The sequence below is a fragment of the Triturus cristatus genome, chromosome 2_2, assembly GCF_964204655.1.
Source record: "Triturus cristatus chromosome 2_2, aTriCri1.1, whole genome shotgun sequence".
NCBI lineage: Eukaryota > Metazoa > Chordata > Amphibia > Caudata > Salamandridae > Triturus > Triturus cristatus.
This window is the reverse complement of record NC_140582.1, coordinates 1,204,080,640-1,204,099,741: the sequence shown is the minus strand read 5'-3', so window position 1 is coordinate 1,204,099,741 and position 19,102 is coordinate 1,204,080,640. Positions and strand designations below refer to the sequence as shown.

Below are 19,102 nucleotides of genomic sequence, written 5' to 3'. Positions count from 1 at the left end.
TGATGTGGTCCCGGCGTGGGACGTCGAGAATTAGGCGTGCAGATGCGTTCTGGATTCTTTGTAGTCTGTTGATAAGCTTGGACGAGGCTCCGGCGTAGAGGGCGTTTCCGTAGTCGAGTCTGCTGCTGACTAGGGCCTGGGTGACTGTTTTCCTCGTGTTTGTCGGGATCCATCTGTAGATCTTGCGGAGCATGCGGAGGGTGTTGAAGCAGGTGGAGGAGACTGCGTTGACTTGTTTGGTCATGGTGAGTTTTGAGTCGAGGATGACTCCCAGGTTGTGTGCATGGTCGGTAGGGGCCGGGGGGTCCCCAGTGATGCGGGCCTCCAGGAGTCATCCCATGCTGATGGGTTGGGCCCGAGGATGAGGATCACCGTCTTGTCTGAGTTCAGCTTAAGTCGACTTTCCTTCATCCAGTCGGCGACGGCCTTCATTCCCTGGTGGAGGTTGGATTTGGCGGTGAGAGGGTCCTTGGTGAGGGAGAGGATCAGCTGCGTGTCGTCGGCGTAGGAGATTATGTTGAGGTCGTGCTGTCGGGCGATTCGTGCTGGTGGTGCCATGTAGACGTTGAACAGCGTCGGGCTGAGGAAGGTTCCCTGTGGGACGCCGCAGATGATCTCGGAGGCTTCGGAACGGAACGGGGGGAGGCGGACTCTCTGAGTTCTGCCAGTGAGGAAGGAGATGGTCCAGTCCAAGGCCTTCTCTCGGATCCCTGCGTCGTAGTGTGCGGTGGCAGACGGTGTCGAAGGCGGCGGAGAGATCCAGGAGGATGAGGGCCGCCGTCTCGCCGTTGTCTAGAAGGATCCTGATGTCGTCTGTGGCGGCGATGAGGGCGGTCTCGGTGCTGTGGTTGCTGCGGAAGCCTAATTGGGAGGGGTCCAGGATGTTGTTGTCTTCGAGGTGACGGGTGAGCTGGATGTTAACTATCTTCTCGATGACCTTTGCTGGGAACGGAAGCAGGGAGATGGGCCGGAAGTTCTTGAGGTCGCTTGGATCCGCCTTGGGTTTCTTCAGAAGGGCGTTGATCTCTGCGTGTTTCCAGTTCTCAGGGAAGGTAACAGTCTCGAAGGAGAGGTTGATGATGTTGCGCAGGTGGGGTGCGATGGAGCTGCCGGCTTTGTTGAAGATGTGGTGTGGGAGAGGGTCAGACGGGGATCCGGAGTGGATTGTGCCCATGATCTTGATTGTGTCCTCGATGCTCACGTTGGCCCAGGTTGTCAGGGAGTTGTGGTCGGTGGGGTGCGGTGGGTCCTGCGTGTCGAGGCCTGTAGGGGTCGTCCGGGGTTTGAAACTGTCATGGATGTCGGTAAGTTTTCGGTGAAAGAAGGTGGCGAGGGAGTCGCACAGGGCTTGCGATGGCGGGATGTCGTTGGCGCTGGGGTTGGAGAGTTCCTTCACGATGTTGAAGAGCTCCTTGCTGTTGTGTGCGTTGTTGTCAAGGTGGTCTGTGAAGGAGGTCCTTTTGGCGGTCCTGATGAGGTGGTGGTGTTTGCAGATTGCGTCTTTGTGGGCGGCGCAGCTGCCCGGCGTCTTGTCGCTGTGCCATATGTTCTCTAATTTCCGGCAGGTGCTCTTTGAAGCGAGGAGCTCCGGGGTGAACCAGAGCTGGTGTCTCTGTTGGTGGGCTTTTTCAGCGGGGCTACGGTGTTGGCGCAGTCGTCCATCCAGCGTCCGAGGGTGAGTGCACCATCGTCGGGGTTGGTGGGGTTGGTCGGTGGGTTGAGTGCGAGGCTTGTCTGTAGTTGTTCTTCAGTGACTTTGCCCCAGCAGCGGCGGGGGATCTGTGGGGTGCGGTCGTGAGTGAAGGGTTTTCGGAAGGAGAAGTGGATACAGTGGTGGTTTGTCCAGGTGAGTTCGGAGGCGTGGCTGAAGGTGACGTGGGGGCTTGAGGAGAAGATGGCATCAAGTGTGAGGCCGGCGATGTGGGTCGGCGTCATGATGAGCTGTTTTAATCCGACGTTGGCGAGGTTGGCGATCAGGGTGGAGGAGTTGTTGTCGTTGTTGTTCTCCAGATGATAGTTCAGGTCTCCAAGGAAGATGTAGTCAGTGGAGGTAAGTGCGTGTGTGCTGATGAGGTCGGCGATGGAGTCGCAGAATTGAGGCCGGGGTCCTGGCGGTCTGTAGATGAGGGTGCCTCTTAGGGTGGTCTTGGGGTCCGTGTGGATCTGGAAGTGCATGTGTTCGGCGGTGCTGAGGGTGTCGTTGGTGTTTGTTGAGGCCCTGATGGTGTTTTTGTGGATGATGGCGATCCCTCCTCCGGTCCCGTTGGTGCGGTCTCTGCGGGTGATCTTTCTTCCTCCAGAATAGATCTGAAAGCATCAAGCCTAACCAATCCTTGTCCCAGCCGGCTCCGGCTACGCTGGGGGTCCTGCAAGGTTCTGCACTCTCTCCCATGCTCTTTAACTTGTTCATGGAGCCTCTAACAGAAATTCTAAAATCATCCAGCATTCACTATCACATGTATGTGGATGACACCCAACTTTATTTGAAGATCGCCTCCCCGGAGGACATTCAGTCCCTCAATTCAGTCTTGCTGGAAACACAAAGTTGGCTGACACTGAACCACCTGAAGCTAAATGCCCTAAAAATAGAATTCCTCCTAATCTCACCCCACAGCAATCCCCGGTCATGGAGTAATGGCTAAATCAGCTTACTGCTCTCAACTGTAGACCTCACCTCGTGGACTCGGCATCCTTGCTTGGTATTATATTAGACAAAAATCTAAACATGCAAAAGCACATCAGCTCCCTCACTAAAGGAGCGAATTTCCAACTCAGTATCCTACGGAAGCTCACACCCTTTCTCCCTGCTCATGACCTAAATGTGGCAGTGCAAGCATTAGTGATTGCAAAGTTGGACTATGGCAGCGCAACACTTTGTGGCTTGCCCAGAGCGAAAACGGCTCCTCTTAGGGTGGCCCTCAATTCTGCGGCTAGGCTTGTGACGAGCTCTAAAAAATACAACCACATCTCTTCGACCTGCTGGCCCTGAAGTGGCTCCCATATGACGCTTAGATACAGTTGAAAATTGCATGTATGGCACACAAAGCCATCCACTTCAAGACCCCGCTTTACCTCGCTCAGAAACTTGAGATCTCCTGTGGTGCAAGAGCCTGCCGAAGTGCCAGCACCCTCCTACTTAAACCACAAAAATTCAAGAAAAAAGACTTACAAGCGTGCCTTCTCAGACATGGCACCGAGGATCTGGAACTCTCATCCCCCCGAAGTCAGGGTGATCCCTTCCACTGTCCGCTTCAAAATGGAAGTTAAAGGTTTCTTGATGAAGAAATATTTGCCTCAGTCCGCCTTCCCCACTTGACCCGGGGTCCTGAGCTGCGGTTTGTAGCCCAGAGGTTTTGCTTACGTGACTGTTGGACATTTTTATTATTATTTTAAATTTGTATATAAGGCGCAACAGCTACCCAAAAAGGGTTTCCCAGCGCCTGCCAGAACAGGAGAAAATTAAAAGAGAACAACGACTTACTGATTGAAAAGCCAGGTTTTAAGTGACTTGCGGAAGAGTGTAAAGTTATTAATCTTTTGTACATTTCGCTATGTTGACTATGTATGTTTGCCTCTACCCTTCCTTGCTCCATTATCTGTAAAGCGCTCTAATGGTTATGTTCGCCCTATATAAAACTTTATAAATAAATAAATATCCGCTTGTTTGGCAGATTTTTAATGCCTCTAAATAAGCCCCGCCGCCCCATTATATGTAAAGTGGTTTGGCATAATAGGAACATGATATCATTTTAATATGCCCCTTTACAGAGGTATTAGGGGGCTGGTGGCATTGTGTGCTAATAAAGACGCTGTGTAGAGTTGTCTCAGGTGTCAGCTCAAAACCACTGCCTCCACAGAGAGACCACACCTCCGCGCCCCAGGACTCCCGGGTCCATCTAGGAGTCGCTCCTCCAGTCCAGGTTTTAGTTTCAATTCTAGGTTCCCTTTTAGTAACAGGAGTGCAGGAATGAGTGCAGGAATGAGTACTCAAACTCAAACTAAAAAATCCTGAACTGTACAGCTGCGCACTCACGGACCCTGGAAAGTTCTGAACTCTGCATAACACACGCAAAGCACAGCATAATGTAAATAAAAACGGTATTTCGAGGCATACTCACCAGGAGCGTTAGCACAGACCTTCGTGTGATCGACATTCATGTATATTTCATCGTTCATTTTCTCGACGTGCCTCGGACTATCAATCAGCCGCAGATGATTCAGGTAGAAATGACTGCCCTGGTGTGAAAAAGTCATATTCAAAAGAGTGCTGTTTCCGGCGTTGTATAATATTTGGAATCCCCACGGGATCGGGTATCCCCTGCCCCTCGGCAGACTCCGGAGGTCCTGCCTATTGGCCGATACACGATACCAGATATTACACAACACCGGCCATGACCAGAGTTGAAAAACACATTCCCACCCTGCGAGAAAAAAAAGAAGCAATTTATTTCTTGATATTTGTGGTGAAAAAAGCAGAACTTGATTAAAAGTAGAAGAGACACTTCCACAGAAAATGAAGTAGCAACACACACGCACACCCACACACCCACACACACAGCCACAAGTTCCCATTCTTCCTCCACCACAGACAAAGGCAGTGGCATGATGGGTACAAATATAAAAATATATTTAATAGTTGACAAAAGCTGAAGTTAGGAGCCCATACTCAAAACTTGAACTTTCGCTCCATTTGGCGAAGCTTCACAAAACTTTCGAAAAAGTGCTCTTTTTCGCCTATTTTCTGCATGGAAGCTTACAGGGTGACCCATCAAGCGGGGGCCAAAGTAAAGGTGGGTTCCAAAACACTAAATCGCAATGCATTTTCCATAGATTTCTTTAGGCAAAGCTACAGCAAAAACTGCTGAACGGAATTACACCAAATTTGGCAGGTAGCTAAATCTCACTCACTGAGGGGCATAATATCAAGACAGGAGATAAAATTATCGCCCCTTTAGCGGCAGAAAACTGCCGCTAAAACGGCGATAATGGGCTTGATAATATGCTCTATGGAATTCAAATTGAAGCTCAGGTTAGATGTCCTTAATATGCCCCTGTGTCCCTTGGGCGCCCAAGCCCCGGACTCAGTAGCTTCCCGGCCTACACTAGCATGGGCAGTAAAACATGTGTTTGCACCAGTCTGGTAGGACCATTTTTAAAATCTCTGTCCAGATGGGAGCAAACATGCAAGTTCTGCTCCCCGATGGCAGGAGTTTTAAACATGCTCCCACCAGCTAGGAACAGACTTGTTTTATGTTTCCCTGTCCGCACTCCTGCGGACATGGAAACAGAACACATTTTGCTCCCACCCATTGAGAGTGTGCAAAAAACAGTTGCTCCATCTGGGCATGAGCAATGCCGGCTCCTGCACTATGCATGGGTCGTGGGGGACTAATAAGAGGATGGGATCTCCAAGGCATAATAAGGCTTGAGGAGGGGGGGGTGCACAGAAACCCCTCCTATTTTCATTAGGTCGAGCCTAGAGTCAGCGTGCATGCGCTGCTCTGGAAGGCCTGGTGTAGCTCCTCTACGGACATTTATCCCGCCCCTGAAAACCCCTCCCTTTTCATTGGTTCTCTTCAGTGCCTTTCAAAATCTGGTTCTTTTTTGTGGCAAATAGGTCACATTAGTCCCTCCCTTCAAGGTATGGTTGACACCCATGGCGACTGACCCCCTTACTTGTCTCATCTCTCCAAGGGGCATTTAGATCAGTATGGTGGGACTATTTTCTTACTTTGCCTTGCCTCGGGTTTGGTTTGTTGACTTTTTTAGGTGAGGGGAAAAAAACAGTGCTCAAGCCAATGTGATTTCCCCTTGCTATCCCCTCCACTGTCGCCCCTCCCCACTTCTACTCTGATCACTGGCTAAAACTAAAATTTTCAACACATGAGTCTCCCACTCCCACCCTCCTTTCTTCTCTCCCATGTCTAGCTTCTTCAGTCTCTCTAGGGTCTTCCGCAGGGGCCTCAGTCTCCCTTCTCACCATCCCTCCCACCCCAACCTCCAGTTACCAGTGACAACTAGGCATCGTTGTGTATTGTCTAATTATTCCCAGCCAGTCGGGTACAGGGGCATCTTAACAAGGGCTTTATCTCCGCTTTTTTGGCTTTAAAAGCCAAAGAAGCGGTGATAAAAATATCGCCCTATCAACAACAGGGTGCTAACATGCAAAATCGCATGTTAGCACCCTTTTTCTCTACGCTTCCCTTTGCATCTCTAATGAGATGCAAAGTGGGCGTTCCAGAGCAAAATAATAGGAGAAATGTCGCTAAGCGACATTTCTCCTATTATCAAGCTTCACGCTAACCCTGTTAGAGACAAAAAAAGCAGCGCTAACCACGGTTAACGCTGCTTTTTTACGTCTGCTAATTTTCAGATTTAGCCATGTAATCCAATGGGAGGTGGATTACATGGCTAAGTCCACCATGGGCTATCAACAAGGATATCCCTATCCTTGTAGTTTTTCGCTGCATTACCAGCGATAACCTCCCAAAATGCCGCTATCGCTGGATTTTTTATCGCCTAGCGGGTTAGCGTTGTTAATAACGTGATAACCAGGCAATATTATACAGCGATAGCGGAAATTAAAAAAATTACCGCTAAGCGTCCTTGTTAATATGCCCCACAGTTCGTAAAACCCAGACCCCTTATTATTCATCAGCCGCCCCCCCCCTGTGAGGCGGGAGGGAGAGGCTGGTAAAATAATAGATAGGTATCAGCATCACAGGCGCATCCTCTGCACAGGAAAACCGATAGCGCTTAAATACTAACAGGTGTGAGAACCGAATAAACGCCTATTTATTTTAGTATTATTAATTAAAATGGTGTAATTTTTATAATTTCATGGGAGCAGGTCTATCTCTTTGAAGTGCAGATCTGCACATGAGATAACGTAGCACTTTGAAGCACCCTTGGTGGTCCACGACAAAGTAGCCCGCACTGGTGCTCCTTGGAGTAGCTGATAAGGTTGTGGAATATGTTCATTAGCGCTCTGAGCGGAGTATGGGCCGGCTGCATTTCTGTACTTTGCTGCGGTTTGCAGGCGAGTATGTGCAAACACTCCCTGGCTTCCATGAGCAGGACACATGTCCGAGCAATCTTCCCTTTAACTGGACAAACAGCAATAAAAGGTTGCCCACATATTTTAAAGTTTTAAGCCGTATTGTTTTATGTAGGTTCGTCCATGTATAATTAATTCATCAAGAAGTGTTCATTTAGTGAGTCATCTGTTGTAATCAGGCATGTTTTGCACTAATTCTTTCTGTGCATTTTTTGTTACCCTCTTCTTTTTTTTTAAACAGTCTGTTTTCATTTTTCCAATTATAATACCCACTTACCCCCACCCTGCCCTCCCCCTATCAGACAGGTAAAATCAATGAAATTCATTATATTCTTACATAAAGTACCTTAAATGAGTTTTATCAACTACTAATTAAAGTGGCATGTGCGGTATCTTTCCCTTATCCAATAGAAAAGGAGAACGAACAACCATCATAAACATTCTTACTATCCTCCTGAACAGGCCATGCCTTTAGCCAAAGAGTGGGGTAACTGCTTGCCCCCATTATTCGCCTCTTTGGGTTTGGATCCACACCTGTACGGGAGACTAAGGGGCATATTATCAAGAAACTGCGTTAAAATTATCGCCGCTTTAGCGGCAGAAAACTGCCGCTAAAGCGGCGATAATGGGCTTGATAATATTCCGCAGAGAATTCCAATAGAAACCCATGTTCTGGTGTCAACATGGGATTCTATGGGAATTCTCAAGGGCATATTATAAAGCTCATTATCGCCGCTTTAGCGGCGGTTTTCTGCTGCTAAAGCAGTGATAATTTTAACGCCGTGCTTGATAATATGCCCCCAAATTTTCAAACCTCTTTTACGCATCTTACTACCTTTTCATTTATAAATGGCCATTTCTAGATGAAACATTGCTAGCAGCCTAGCAGGCCGCTGCTGAAGCGTTGGAGCGTTAGGGTCCAACCATGCTGATGCGATACACATTCTTAAAGCTGCCATAGCAATAAAAAGCAATTCATGTCCCACTCTTAAATGATTGGTTCCCGCAGCCCCTAATATAATAACATCATTGGTCAATATTGTTTCAGTTTTTAAAACTTCAGTTAAAAAAATGTCAATATCTTTCTTCAACCTTTTTAACTCGTTACATGATGCAAACAAATGAACATTATCTGCACTAAACATTGCGCATCTCGGGAAGAATGTTCCCTCACCACTCCCCCCTTGGCAATTTTATACGGTGTATAATACAAAAAAAGCATGTTTTAAAAAATTGTGCCTGTAATCTGGTAGACATTAAAATAGTTTCTGACCTCTCATATGCATACAAAAATACCTCATTAGATAGCCCAGGTTTCACCTACCAATTCTGTGAATATTTATCCAAATCCTCTGGCAGTGCTACATTAATATGGGTATGTACCTCCCCAATAGAGCTTGCTTCATCCTGAAGTACTCTTTCAATAATTCCAACTTTTTCAAATTGCACACCTCCCCCTTCTGTAACAGAAAATCCCTAATGTGAAGGTACTTAAAAGAATCCCGCCAGTCTAGTGTAAAATCTTTTTTCAGTTCTTCAAAAGAACGAAACCCTGTGGGGGAAAAAAACAACCAGTCTGCACAATTCCGGCGTTCTTCATTCTCTTCATACAGGATTGTCAAAAAAATTCCGGGAGGTTATGACTGTCAACTGAGGGGGCATAAAAAGATAATCTGCCAATCTCAAACACTCTCCTAATGGCACTCCATGCTTTAAAAACACTTATAAATCGGTATTAGCTGTCATGGATTTGACGCCACAGCCGCTGGTCCCACTCTCCAACACAAGTTCAAAAATCGATGGAATTGTATCTGTCCGTATGTCATCCCTTTTAACCTGTAATAGCTCTCTGCTACACAATATTATGGAGGCCCAATAATATAATTTTAGGTTCCGGAGTGCCAGTCCTCCCCTGTCCCTAGATACGGTGAGAAATTTATAGGCATGTCGTGGTCGTGAATAAGCCCAAATAAATCTAGAGAATATCTGTTCCATTGTTTTGAACCATTTTAAAGTAAATTCAAGACATATTGCCCCAGATATAAAATCTTCGGGAAAAACAACATCTTAATAACATTGCATCGTCCTACAATAGATAAGTGTAGGTTATTAAGGCGTTGGAGATCTTTTTGAATAGTGTCCATAAGGGGTGCCATATTAGGGTTAACCACATGATCTAGCCTAGACGATATACATATATCTAAATATGTAGCTTTTTCTACTACACGTGCATCGGTCATTTTTGCTTTGTCATTAAGGACCAGCTGAGTCTTATCTTGGTTAGGTGCATAACCAGAGATTTGTCCGAAACGTCCTGCCTCGTCTTCGATAGCTATTATGGCGGTGTTTGGGTCTGCCGTTACCAAGGCAATATCATCTGCATAGGCTAAGGGTCTTAGTGGGATAGCTCGGTGACCATATTGCTGATATTTGGGTGTTCTCTTCTAATCTGCGAATTAATGGATCAATGTAGATAGCAAATAAGAGCGGGGAGCAGGGGCAACCATGCCTCGTACCTCGGGATATTGGAAATGCGTTTGATTATGGTCCATTTACCATCACAGCCGCTCGATATATAGTCTTTGAACTGCTTGGATAAAACCATCCCCTATTCCTACCCTAGACATGGTAGCCCATAAATATTGCCAGGAGACCCTATCAAAAGCTTTTTCAGCATCTAGTAAAATCAGGGGCATAGAGTCTCCTGCAACACTGGTGATGTCAAACAGTGTGATGACTCTTTGAATATGGTTTATGGTAGATCTCCCCGGAACAAAACCATGCTGATTCTCAGAAATAACTTTGTGTATAATAGGTGCTATTCTATTAGCTAATAATTTTGAGTTGCCAATAATATGTTCCGGTGGTTTAATTATTTTTCAGAAAGATGACAATTTTTGCACTTGACCATGATCTCGGGGGTCACCCACCATTGATTATATGCATCATTAAGTCGGTGAGCATGATTTTCAACTGTTCCATACAAGTGACATAGAATTCCGTCGGAATACAGTCTGTTCCTATCGCTTTCCCTCTTGCAAGACCTTTCATGGTCAGTAATATTTCTTCCTGGTCAGGTGGACATTCTAGACCTTCCTGATCCTCTGCCTCAAAATATTTATATGGTATGTGATCTAAATACCCGTCAATATCACTCTGCCCACTCCCCGCATTTGCTGTATTTAGATTATGATAGAACCCCCCAAAGGCCTCTCTTATAAGTTCTGGGTTGGTGATCTGGCCCAACACAGGGTTGTTAAGCTCTCGAATTAGATTTAGAGAGGTCTGCTGTCTAGTACAGACTGCCAGCTGGTGACCAATTTGCTCATTACGTTCATAAACCGCTTCTTTCTGGGCCATAGCTTTATTTACAGCTTTATCAGTAAATAATAGCTGCCTTTGCAATTGCAACCTGCCGCTGTAAAGCCTCTAGGTCCCTGTTTACTATGACAGACCTCACCAATTCCTCTTCTGCCGGCCCCAGATAGTCCTGCAATATCTTCATTGATTGCCTGGCTCTTTTATTATGGTCTAGGAAGTACTGTAATGTTTCACCTCTAATTCCCGCCTTCAAGGCATCCCATACTATTTCAATTGTGGTACTCCCTAGATTATCTTCCAAAAACCTTGGGATCCATTGTACAGTACCCTATATCTAAAAGCAGGGATCTCTCAAATGTCCAAGACCTTGTTTTAGTGTTAGCCATCTCTATTTCTAGACTACCCATTAATGGATTATGATCCGACAAGACACGCGGCAGTTTATCTATTTGGCAATTTGATTTTAAAGAATTAGAAATGAACACAACGCCTAATCTGGCGTGGGTGAGGTGTGGGTTAGAAAAATATGCATACTCTGGATCCGTTAACTTTCCGACCTGCCAGTTGTCCACTAACCCATGAGTCTGACACAAAGGGCCCGATTCACAGAACTAACTTAAGACAAAATCCTAAACTTACTACCATTTTGGTATTCACAGAAGGCACTTACTCATTTTGGTATTCACAGAAGGCACTTACTCATTTCGGTATTCACAGAAGTTAGGAGTCCTAACTTTAGGACTCCTAAATGCCTTCTGTGAATACCGAAAGTCTTAAAATTAGGATTTTTCTCAGTTTAGTAGTAGTATAGTTAGGACTCCTAACTTTAGTAGTCCTAAGTTTAGGACTCCTAACTTTAGTAGTCTAGTTTAGATTTAGGACTACTAAATTGAGAAAAATCCTAATTTTAAGACTTTCGGTATTCACAGAAGGCATTTAGGAGTCCTAAAATTAGGACTCCTAACTTCTGTGAATACCGAAATGAGTAAGTGCCTTCTGTGAATACCAAAATGAGTAAGTACCTTCTGTGAATACCAAAATGGTAGTAAGTTTAGGATTTTGTCTTAAGTTAGTTCTGTGAATCGGGCCCAAACTTTTTAACGCCCTAAATACCTTAGGCTTCCTATCTACATATCGCCACCTCTCCTCCATAGACCAATCACTAGGTAGATTAATATTAAAATCACCACAAAGCAAGAGTGGAAGAGGCAAATGAGCAAGCTCACTTGAAATATCATCCAGCATGACTGGATCATCACAGTTACTTCCATATACTGTACAGAGTGTTAGTTTCTGCCCAGCACCATTTTGACATTCATTAACTGCTCAGTGGCCATATTTGTCTGAGTTTCCTTGATTACACAACAGCCCGCTTCCTTTGGCAAAAATCGCAACCCCCCCTGAACCCTAGCACCCTCTGTTGTTGCTCTTATCACCCTAAATCCCAGTGTCTTCAAAACATGTATTTGTGCACCATCTATATGCGTCTCTTGGAGGCAAATGATATTAGCCCCCATCGATTGTAACCCAACAGCCACATTTTGCCTTTTTTTGCGTCATTCAGGCCACAAATGTTGATGGATACAACTTTCAATACCCTCAAATGATTAGGGACCATATCCTGACACAGATGCCACACCATCAAACAATACACATACTTTGTCCACCAGATAACACTATTCTTTTTATACACATGACTACACCACTGTTTCTAGTCTCCAAAGAATTACATAATTCTATCATAACACTGTTTATCACCTGTCTGACAAGCCACCCCCTCCCTCTCCCACGGGTCCACCCCCCACCAATAGCTAGGCAGCCAGGCTCAACCATGAGCCTGTGTGAGGACGTCTGAATCCTTCCACCTCACTTCCCTCACTCCTACAAATATAACTACACCACAATATACCTGTATTCTGTGTTGTGCTAAATAACAGCTTTAAACTGCTCTATTGTTGTGTTTGTTCTCTAGTTTCATGTTTTAGTACCCCTAGTCCCTGTTGTGAGGTCATCCAACATCTTATGGGGTTGTACTTCTGAGTTAAAGCTAAAGTCCTGACCCTTATAGATCACCTGGAGCCTGGTCGGGTTTTGTAAAAATACCAGCCGTTTGAAATTGAGTCATTAATTGCCTAAGCTGCCATCTGCTCTCTACCGTTGCATGGGCAAAAACAGGCTTGGGGAAAAAGGAGAATCCTTCAAACTGTCACTGTGCATTGGGTCTGGCTAGATCGTAGACAGCCTGTCGAAGTAAAAAGTTGCCAAAGTATATCAATATGGCACGGGGTAGTACTTTTCCTTCGAGGCTTGTTTTGATGGAGTTAATGGAAATCGATGACCCCTTCGAACTTCTTTATCCCAATCCCAAGACGATAGTTCGGGTAGGGACTCTTTTAACATATTTACAGCACATTTCCTTGTGTCGTTACCCTCATGGTTCTCGGGCACCCCAAGCAGCCTCAGATTGTTCCTACGTTGCCGGTTCTCATAGTCCTCCAGCTTCCACATAACATCCTTGAGAGTTTTGTCCTGAGAAATAGATTGCACCTGGAGGGTTTCCACAGTATTCTCCAGTGCCTCTGTGTCTACCATATTCATTCGTTCCGTGATATCTGTGCAGATTTTCCCCACTTTCCGCACTGAGCCTTGTAGATTCTTAGTAGCTAGCCTTGCTTGTCGTTTATCTGCTTTAACATCGTCTTGGAAAGCGCTTAGGGATTGTAAAATTAGAGCTAATGAAGGTTCAGGGGATTTTCCACTTTTGCTATGATCCGGGCCTCCCCTTGAACAGTTGATTGTTTTTCTTCTTCATTTGGCATCTCTAGGGACAGCATTAATGTCGTAGAATAGTCCCACCCCATCTTGTCCACCAATTCTTGCTCCTCAGGGGTCTTTTGCCAGGACTTTCAGCCTGAATTCCGTTTGGATTTTTTCTTAGCAGTGGTAACCTTCTTCGCTGGGGTTCTGTTGTCTGAGAATGAACCCACCTCATTATTGTTACTGATAGGTAGACTGGTATCCGATACCTCTGACTCTTCAGTTAGAGAGAAGAATTTTCCCCTGTCGCATCGGGAAACAGCCCACATTGTTCTATGGTCTCTTTTACCTCTGCACTCCGGGGGGGTAATGCGTTGCCTGATGTATCTGCAATTCCATCCTGATGCGCATTGTTCACTGGTTTTGGCTTGTTCATTTCACCCCCAGGGGCCTGACCAGCTGTCATTTGTGGACTCCGATCTTGAGTACTACATGGGGTAAGCGTCAATTCCTCTATTGTGGCCTTCACAGATATACTTGGCTCAATAATCAGGACCCTCCCCTTCTGAATCCTCTTCCATACCGGTAAATTCCACCGTCTGTGCAGCTTCTAGTATTGAATTATTTATTGTATTGTCTATTTCACCCTCATGGCTGACATTTTCCACTTTTTTCCTTTGACTTTGGGTCACCTAAGTGTGAAAATATGCTTGTTATAGCCGGCTGTGTTTTCCCTGTGTCATGAAGCGGTTTTGTACGGCGATTAATTGGCTTCCCAGGGGGCTCATTGTTCTCCAGTGTGATTTTTGCTTTTTTCTCACTTTTGGTAATTTACAAATCACTTCTCTTATGATCAGATTTGGGGTCCGACCCCTCTTGCCTTAGTGTAACAGCCGCAGTTCCTCACGGCTTTCCTCTCCCCCGAGCTGCCATTGTAGCCAGCGCTTCTTCCGGGAACGCGTAGCTGTTCACAGTCAACACGGATGATACGAAAGTGCGCCCGCCCCGGCTAACATTGTCAGCAGAAGCCATGCCAGAGCCTCCCAGTGCCCGCAAGAACCTCTATGGGTGTGTGCTTTATGTTCGACCCCCACCGAGGTCAGTTGAGGGCACTACAGGACACCGCAAATCCCGCCAATGCTCGGCAGCCCTCCACGTATGCCAGCAGCAATATCACAGGACATTTCTTGGACCCAAGGGGAGAAAGGTAGGTGAAGGTCTCTTAGTCAGACGCCATCTTGCCTCGATGAACTGTAACCCTCTTCTTTATGCAATGGTCAGTGAATGACCCGAGGATATGTCCTCCGGCCAGCCTTAGCTAAGAACTCACAGAGACTTAACACAGCAGTCTCTGTGCAGGGGAATGCATGTCCTGCATTGCTTCACGCATACATGCCAACAGCATCTTTTAAGCAAAACAACTTCATTTTGGCTGTCTCCTGCAGGAACAAAAGAACCAGCCATAGGGCACTGTCAAAATACTTGCCGCTGACCGTGGCCCCCGCAGGGCGTCACTTGAGCGGTCGGCGCCCTAGTGTCGCCTGGGCACCGGTCACCCCTCCCCGCCTCACCCTCCTGGGGGGCAGGGACGCCGGCCGGTGTCCCCCTCCTCTTTCCTGCCCGGATGAGACGCGACGGGCGTCACTTCCGGGGCTCCTCTGGGTGTGGGGGGAGGCTATATAGCCCTCCCCCACCATGCCGGCGACCTCTTGTCGCCTCGCACACCACCGGAGGGTCATTTTGCTTCACGCACTGAGGGTCGTTCGTGGTCTCCTCGTGGTCCAAATAACGGTGAGACCCGATGCACCCCGCCCCCACCCCGGCCCTGTCCCTGGGCAGTACCAGGTGAACGGGGCCCTGTGGCATAGATTGTCACGGGCGGGGGGGGCACGAGCCGCACTGGCCCTAGGCTAGCTTTGGTAGGCGGACACGGGAATAGCGCGAGTCGGGGGCGGAGCTGAAAGGCTAAGTGCGAGGCGTGGAACACGAGCATACCGGGGCTCATGTGTCCCGTCCGGTAGCCCGGGTCGGGAACCTGCTGGAGGGTCGCGGGTGGGATGTGGTTGCGGCGGGTTGGGTAGAGGTTGTGGTCCGGCGGCTAGACTGCCGACTTGAGGCTGGAACCAGGGGCCACCAATGGGACGCTGGGCAAAGCCCTTTATCTCCCCGTGCTCGAATCGAAGCACCCAGTTGACCCAACGTTTAGGCCGCGTTAGTACCTGTGATATTTCGGTGGGTGGAGCACCAGTCTTTTGGAGGACGTTGTCCTCTCGTGCACGCTGTGCCTCCCAAGGGAAGTCCCTGGACCAAGGTGGAAAGAGTGCCGCCCGCCTCTGGGCGTGTATGCCCGGCGCGTATCTTCACATGGAATTCATTACACTACAAGGAGTATGTGGTCCGTCGGCTGCGCTGCTGCCCCTGGCTTAGGAAACCAGGGTTCGAGCCTCGAGGTCGCATCCACATTTCGTGGTTCTGGGTAATCATGCCACCTCCCCGTGCCTGAATGTGTAATGTAAATACGGACTCAGGTACGCGGCTCCAATACTTTCGGGTCGAGCTCGCGCCAGATGAATTTGCAAAAACAAAATATTAAACAAAACCGTTTCGTCTGACCGATGTGCGTGATATTCCCTGCTAGTATGCGAGGGCCCGCAGGGTTCTTTGTGGTGGGCTCACGCATCCAGGGGGGCTTTGGGGGAGCGCCTGCGTGTTCTGGGGCGGCAGGCGCTGGTTTTCGCGTCTTCCGACTGGGCATTGGGTCCGGGCATGGCCGCGTGCCCTATCTCCGCGCGGCGCACATCTGGTGCACCGGACCGCTTGTCCCCCCCTCCCTTCCTTCCCCCCCCCCCCCCCGCGCTGGATTTTGCACGAGGGGAATGAATGCCGGTTTGCGTTGCCACCGCTCCGGTACAGAGTGGGAAGTGATGTTCAGGCCGATTTAAAGGCAAGCTTGCAAATGTCTGCGTAATCTCTGTTCCGGTGCAGTAGGATTTCACGGTCGCCGGCTCTGGCACGGGGGGGGGGGGGCGGGGCGGACGATGCACGCTCTACAGCCCTGGATGTCGCCACATGCACGCTAGGCAGCCCGCATTAAAATGCCCGCGTGCGCACGGGATTTAATCGTAGGCAGAGGTGGGAGGTTGTTTGCCGAGCTCGGACGCGGTAGCGCAGAGGCAGGGTGCAGTGGCTTGGGTGCAGCAGTTCACCCCGATGCTGGCGTTCGAGGCCCACCACCAGCTACATAATGACAGCTTGTTGTCTGTTAGAGCCAAGGTCTACCCGTTGTGCCCAACCCGGCGGCAAAGCGTGCTAGTGGTAACTGCGCTGCAGCTTGAATTAACAAGCATTTGCAATGCAATAGGTCTCGCAGTTACGAGAGTTTCAGCTATTGGCATTGTAAATAACAATGCCTTTTATTTATGCATAAAAAAAAAGGCATTATTATTTGTAATGTCAATAGCTCAAACTCGCGTAAATGCGAGACCTATTGCATTGTAAATGCTTGTTGCTTCTTTGTCAGGCTTCGTACGTTTTAGCCCCACATGGAGCGACTGCTGTTTCTGCACAATCTGTGCTTGAAACAATGAGCCCTGTTCTCTTGGGCGGAATCCTCCCAGGGATTAAGGGGGAGGGGGGCTCTCCAGGAGGTGTTATGGCCAGCATCCCTCCTGGACTCACGCGGTCTCTCGGGGCATGGGGGGGGGGAGGAATGCCGGTGACTGTGTGTGGGACAGGAGGTGGGGGTGCAGCAGAGCCGGGGGGTTATGTTCAGTAGCTGTAATATTCTTTAATTCAAAGACACGTCTTGTCCATTTTGGAAGGATGATAAGCGGGGTCGTCATCATCATAATCTTATTTTTAAAGTGCCTAATTAGCATAAAGAGTGATCCAAGCTCTTGTGAACCTAAGAGCCTCCAATTCTACTTTAATCAGTGTAGCAAGGGCACCAACCCACTGATCTATGTTAGGCTATTCATTTAAATGAACCCCCTTAATGCTTGTTTTAATAGTGCTGAGTGATACTAGTGCTGCCCCTCGACGCTAAAGTACAGCCCTCCATGCTATATACATGATTATTGTGTTTGTGCAGTGCAGCATGCTGCCGACTCACATAACACAAACCAGGTGGTGCTGCCCGGCTGGGACTGCCCCACAGTGACCCAGTGAGGGGGATTAATAAATTAGTGATAAGGGCGCGAGGCCTGCAGTGGTGTCGGCTCCTGTGTGTGAGATGAGTGCGTGCGGCCTGCAGTGGGGTCTGTCCTTGTGTGTGTGGCTCTGTGTGTGTGATGAGTGTGTGAGGCCTGCAGCGGTGTCTGCCCCCGGATGTGCGTGTATGTGTGTGTATGATGGGTGTTTGTGGCCTGCAGTGGTGTCTGTCCCTGTGTGGGTGATGGGTGCGTGCTTCTGCAGCAGTGTCTGTCCCTGTATATGTGTGTCTTTGTGTGTGTGTGGCCTGTAGTGGTGACTGGGTGTGTCTGCTTGTGTATGTTAGTGTTTGTGTATATAATGAGTGTGTGTGGGTCCTGCACTGGGGTATGTGTGTTTCTGCGTGCGTTTATGTGTGTGTGTGTGTGTGTGTGTGTGTGTGTGCTAAGAATGACAACAGGCTACGGGGATGCTGCCTGCGAGATGGATGGACACGTCCTGTTTCACTAGTGTCAAGCAACAAAAAAAGAGAACAATTCAACCGACGCCTTGAAAACGGAGCCGAACAGAACTCTAAGATGCAACTGTTTAGAAAAGGAAACCGTGGCAGTTCATTTTCTACACAGCAGCACTTTTGATATTAACTGTTCGCGGGGTGGTTCTGCTGCGGACATACCTGCAGTCTGTGCCGCCGGGGCTGTTGTGTAGAGGTTTGTGTGAGTTGCGTCTGTCTGCCTGCTGGGTGTGTTCCCCCTATTGCCATCCCCCAGCCCCCTGTGAATTCTGCACAACACAGGAACGAAACTGAAAGTGTCTGCGAACTCCTGGAAATCAGCTGATCCGCGCGTTTATTATAAATGAAATATATGACGTGAAGCAAAAAGCCAAATATCATTTTGCACTACGTTGCTATTTTAAAGGCGTCAAGGCAGGATTTACGACGTGCTAGGCTACTAGCAAGAATGTGAAGTAATTTTACTCACAAGAAATTTGTCGAAATAAAGAAGCGTGTGTTTCTTTTGAAATAAACAAGTTAAGACGCCGAAATTAGCCAGCAGATGGCACTGCAGCATTAAAACAGAAATGGGAAACGCAGTATTTTTCAGGTGGAACGAGGAACAGTGAGAGATAGTGCGAAAAGAGGTGGATAGAGATTCACATAAGAGGGTATCTAGGGATATGGAGGAAAAGTAAACTGAACAAGCTGTGACCAAAGTGACAACTCCGCACTTGTGTGGTCTAACAAGCGCGCACTGAAGCTGACGGAGTGGGAGGGGGAGTGGGGGCGGGCACGCAGGCTGCCAAATGGTGCGATGAATAGTGAAAGCGAAGCTGACGGAGTGGGAGGGGGGGTGGGGGCGGGCACGCAGGCTGCCAAATGGTGCGATGAATAGTGAAAGCAAACAAGTGGTTGCAGGACTCCAAATGGTGCGCGCGCCCGGACGGGTCACATGCACTGTAGTTGGAGGCCTGCAAAGCCACTGTTTGCACTTCCAAAACGCGCTTACTATAAGTCTCGCCAGAGCCAGCGCTAAAGCGCTGGTCAGGCGAGACCTAAAAAGGGTGGTAGGGGAAGCGAGGAGGCTGGGCGCCACACTGCCAGATCACGGGATTCAGTGGTTTGATGGGTCCAGGGAGGGCCCTGTGCCGACCTTAGGGGCACAGGTCCAAGGCCCGCCAGTGCCCCCTCAGTTTTCATCTCAGCCGGCTGATTAAGGAGAAGGAGTCAGATTGGTTAACAATGGACAACTGTTATGCTGCGTCAAGATATCCGCTGGGGGTGAATGAGTCCCCCCCCCCTTTTTCCGTGCCTCACAT

The 19,102-nt window shown here is 48.2% G+C and overlaps 1 protein-coding gene across 1 annotated transcript in view; it reads right to left on the bottom strand.

Annotated features, from left to right (window-relative positions):
• The window catches only part of LOC146863394 (C-type lectin domain family 4 member D-like), a 189,053-nt gene extending 171,035 nt beyond the window's left edge, over nt 1-18,018 (bottom strand). Inside the window, exons 1-2 of the mRNA XM_085643366.1 lie at nt 17,961-18,018; nt 4,119-4,236 (exon numbers count right to left, since the gene is read on the bottom strand). Coding sequence (XP_085499492.1) covers nt 4,119-4,176 — 58 coding nt within the window. The 5' untranslated portion in view covers nt 4,177-4,236; nt 17,961-18,018. The remainder of the gene's footprint in view (nt 1-4,118; nt 4,237-17,960) is intronic.
• Between the last annotated feature and the right edge of the window lie 1,084 nt (nt 18,019-19,102).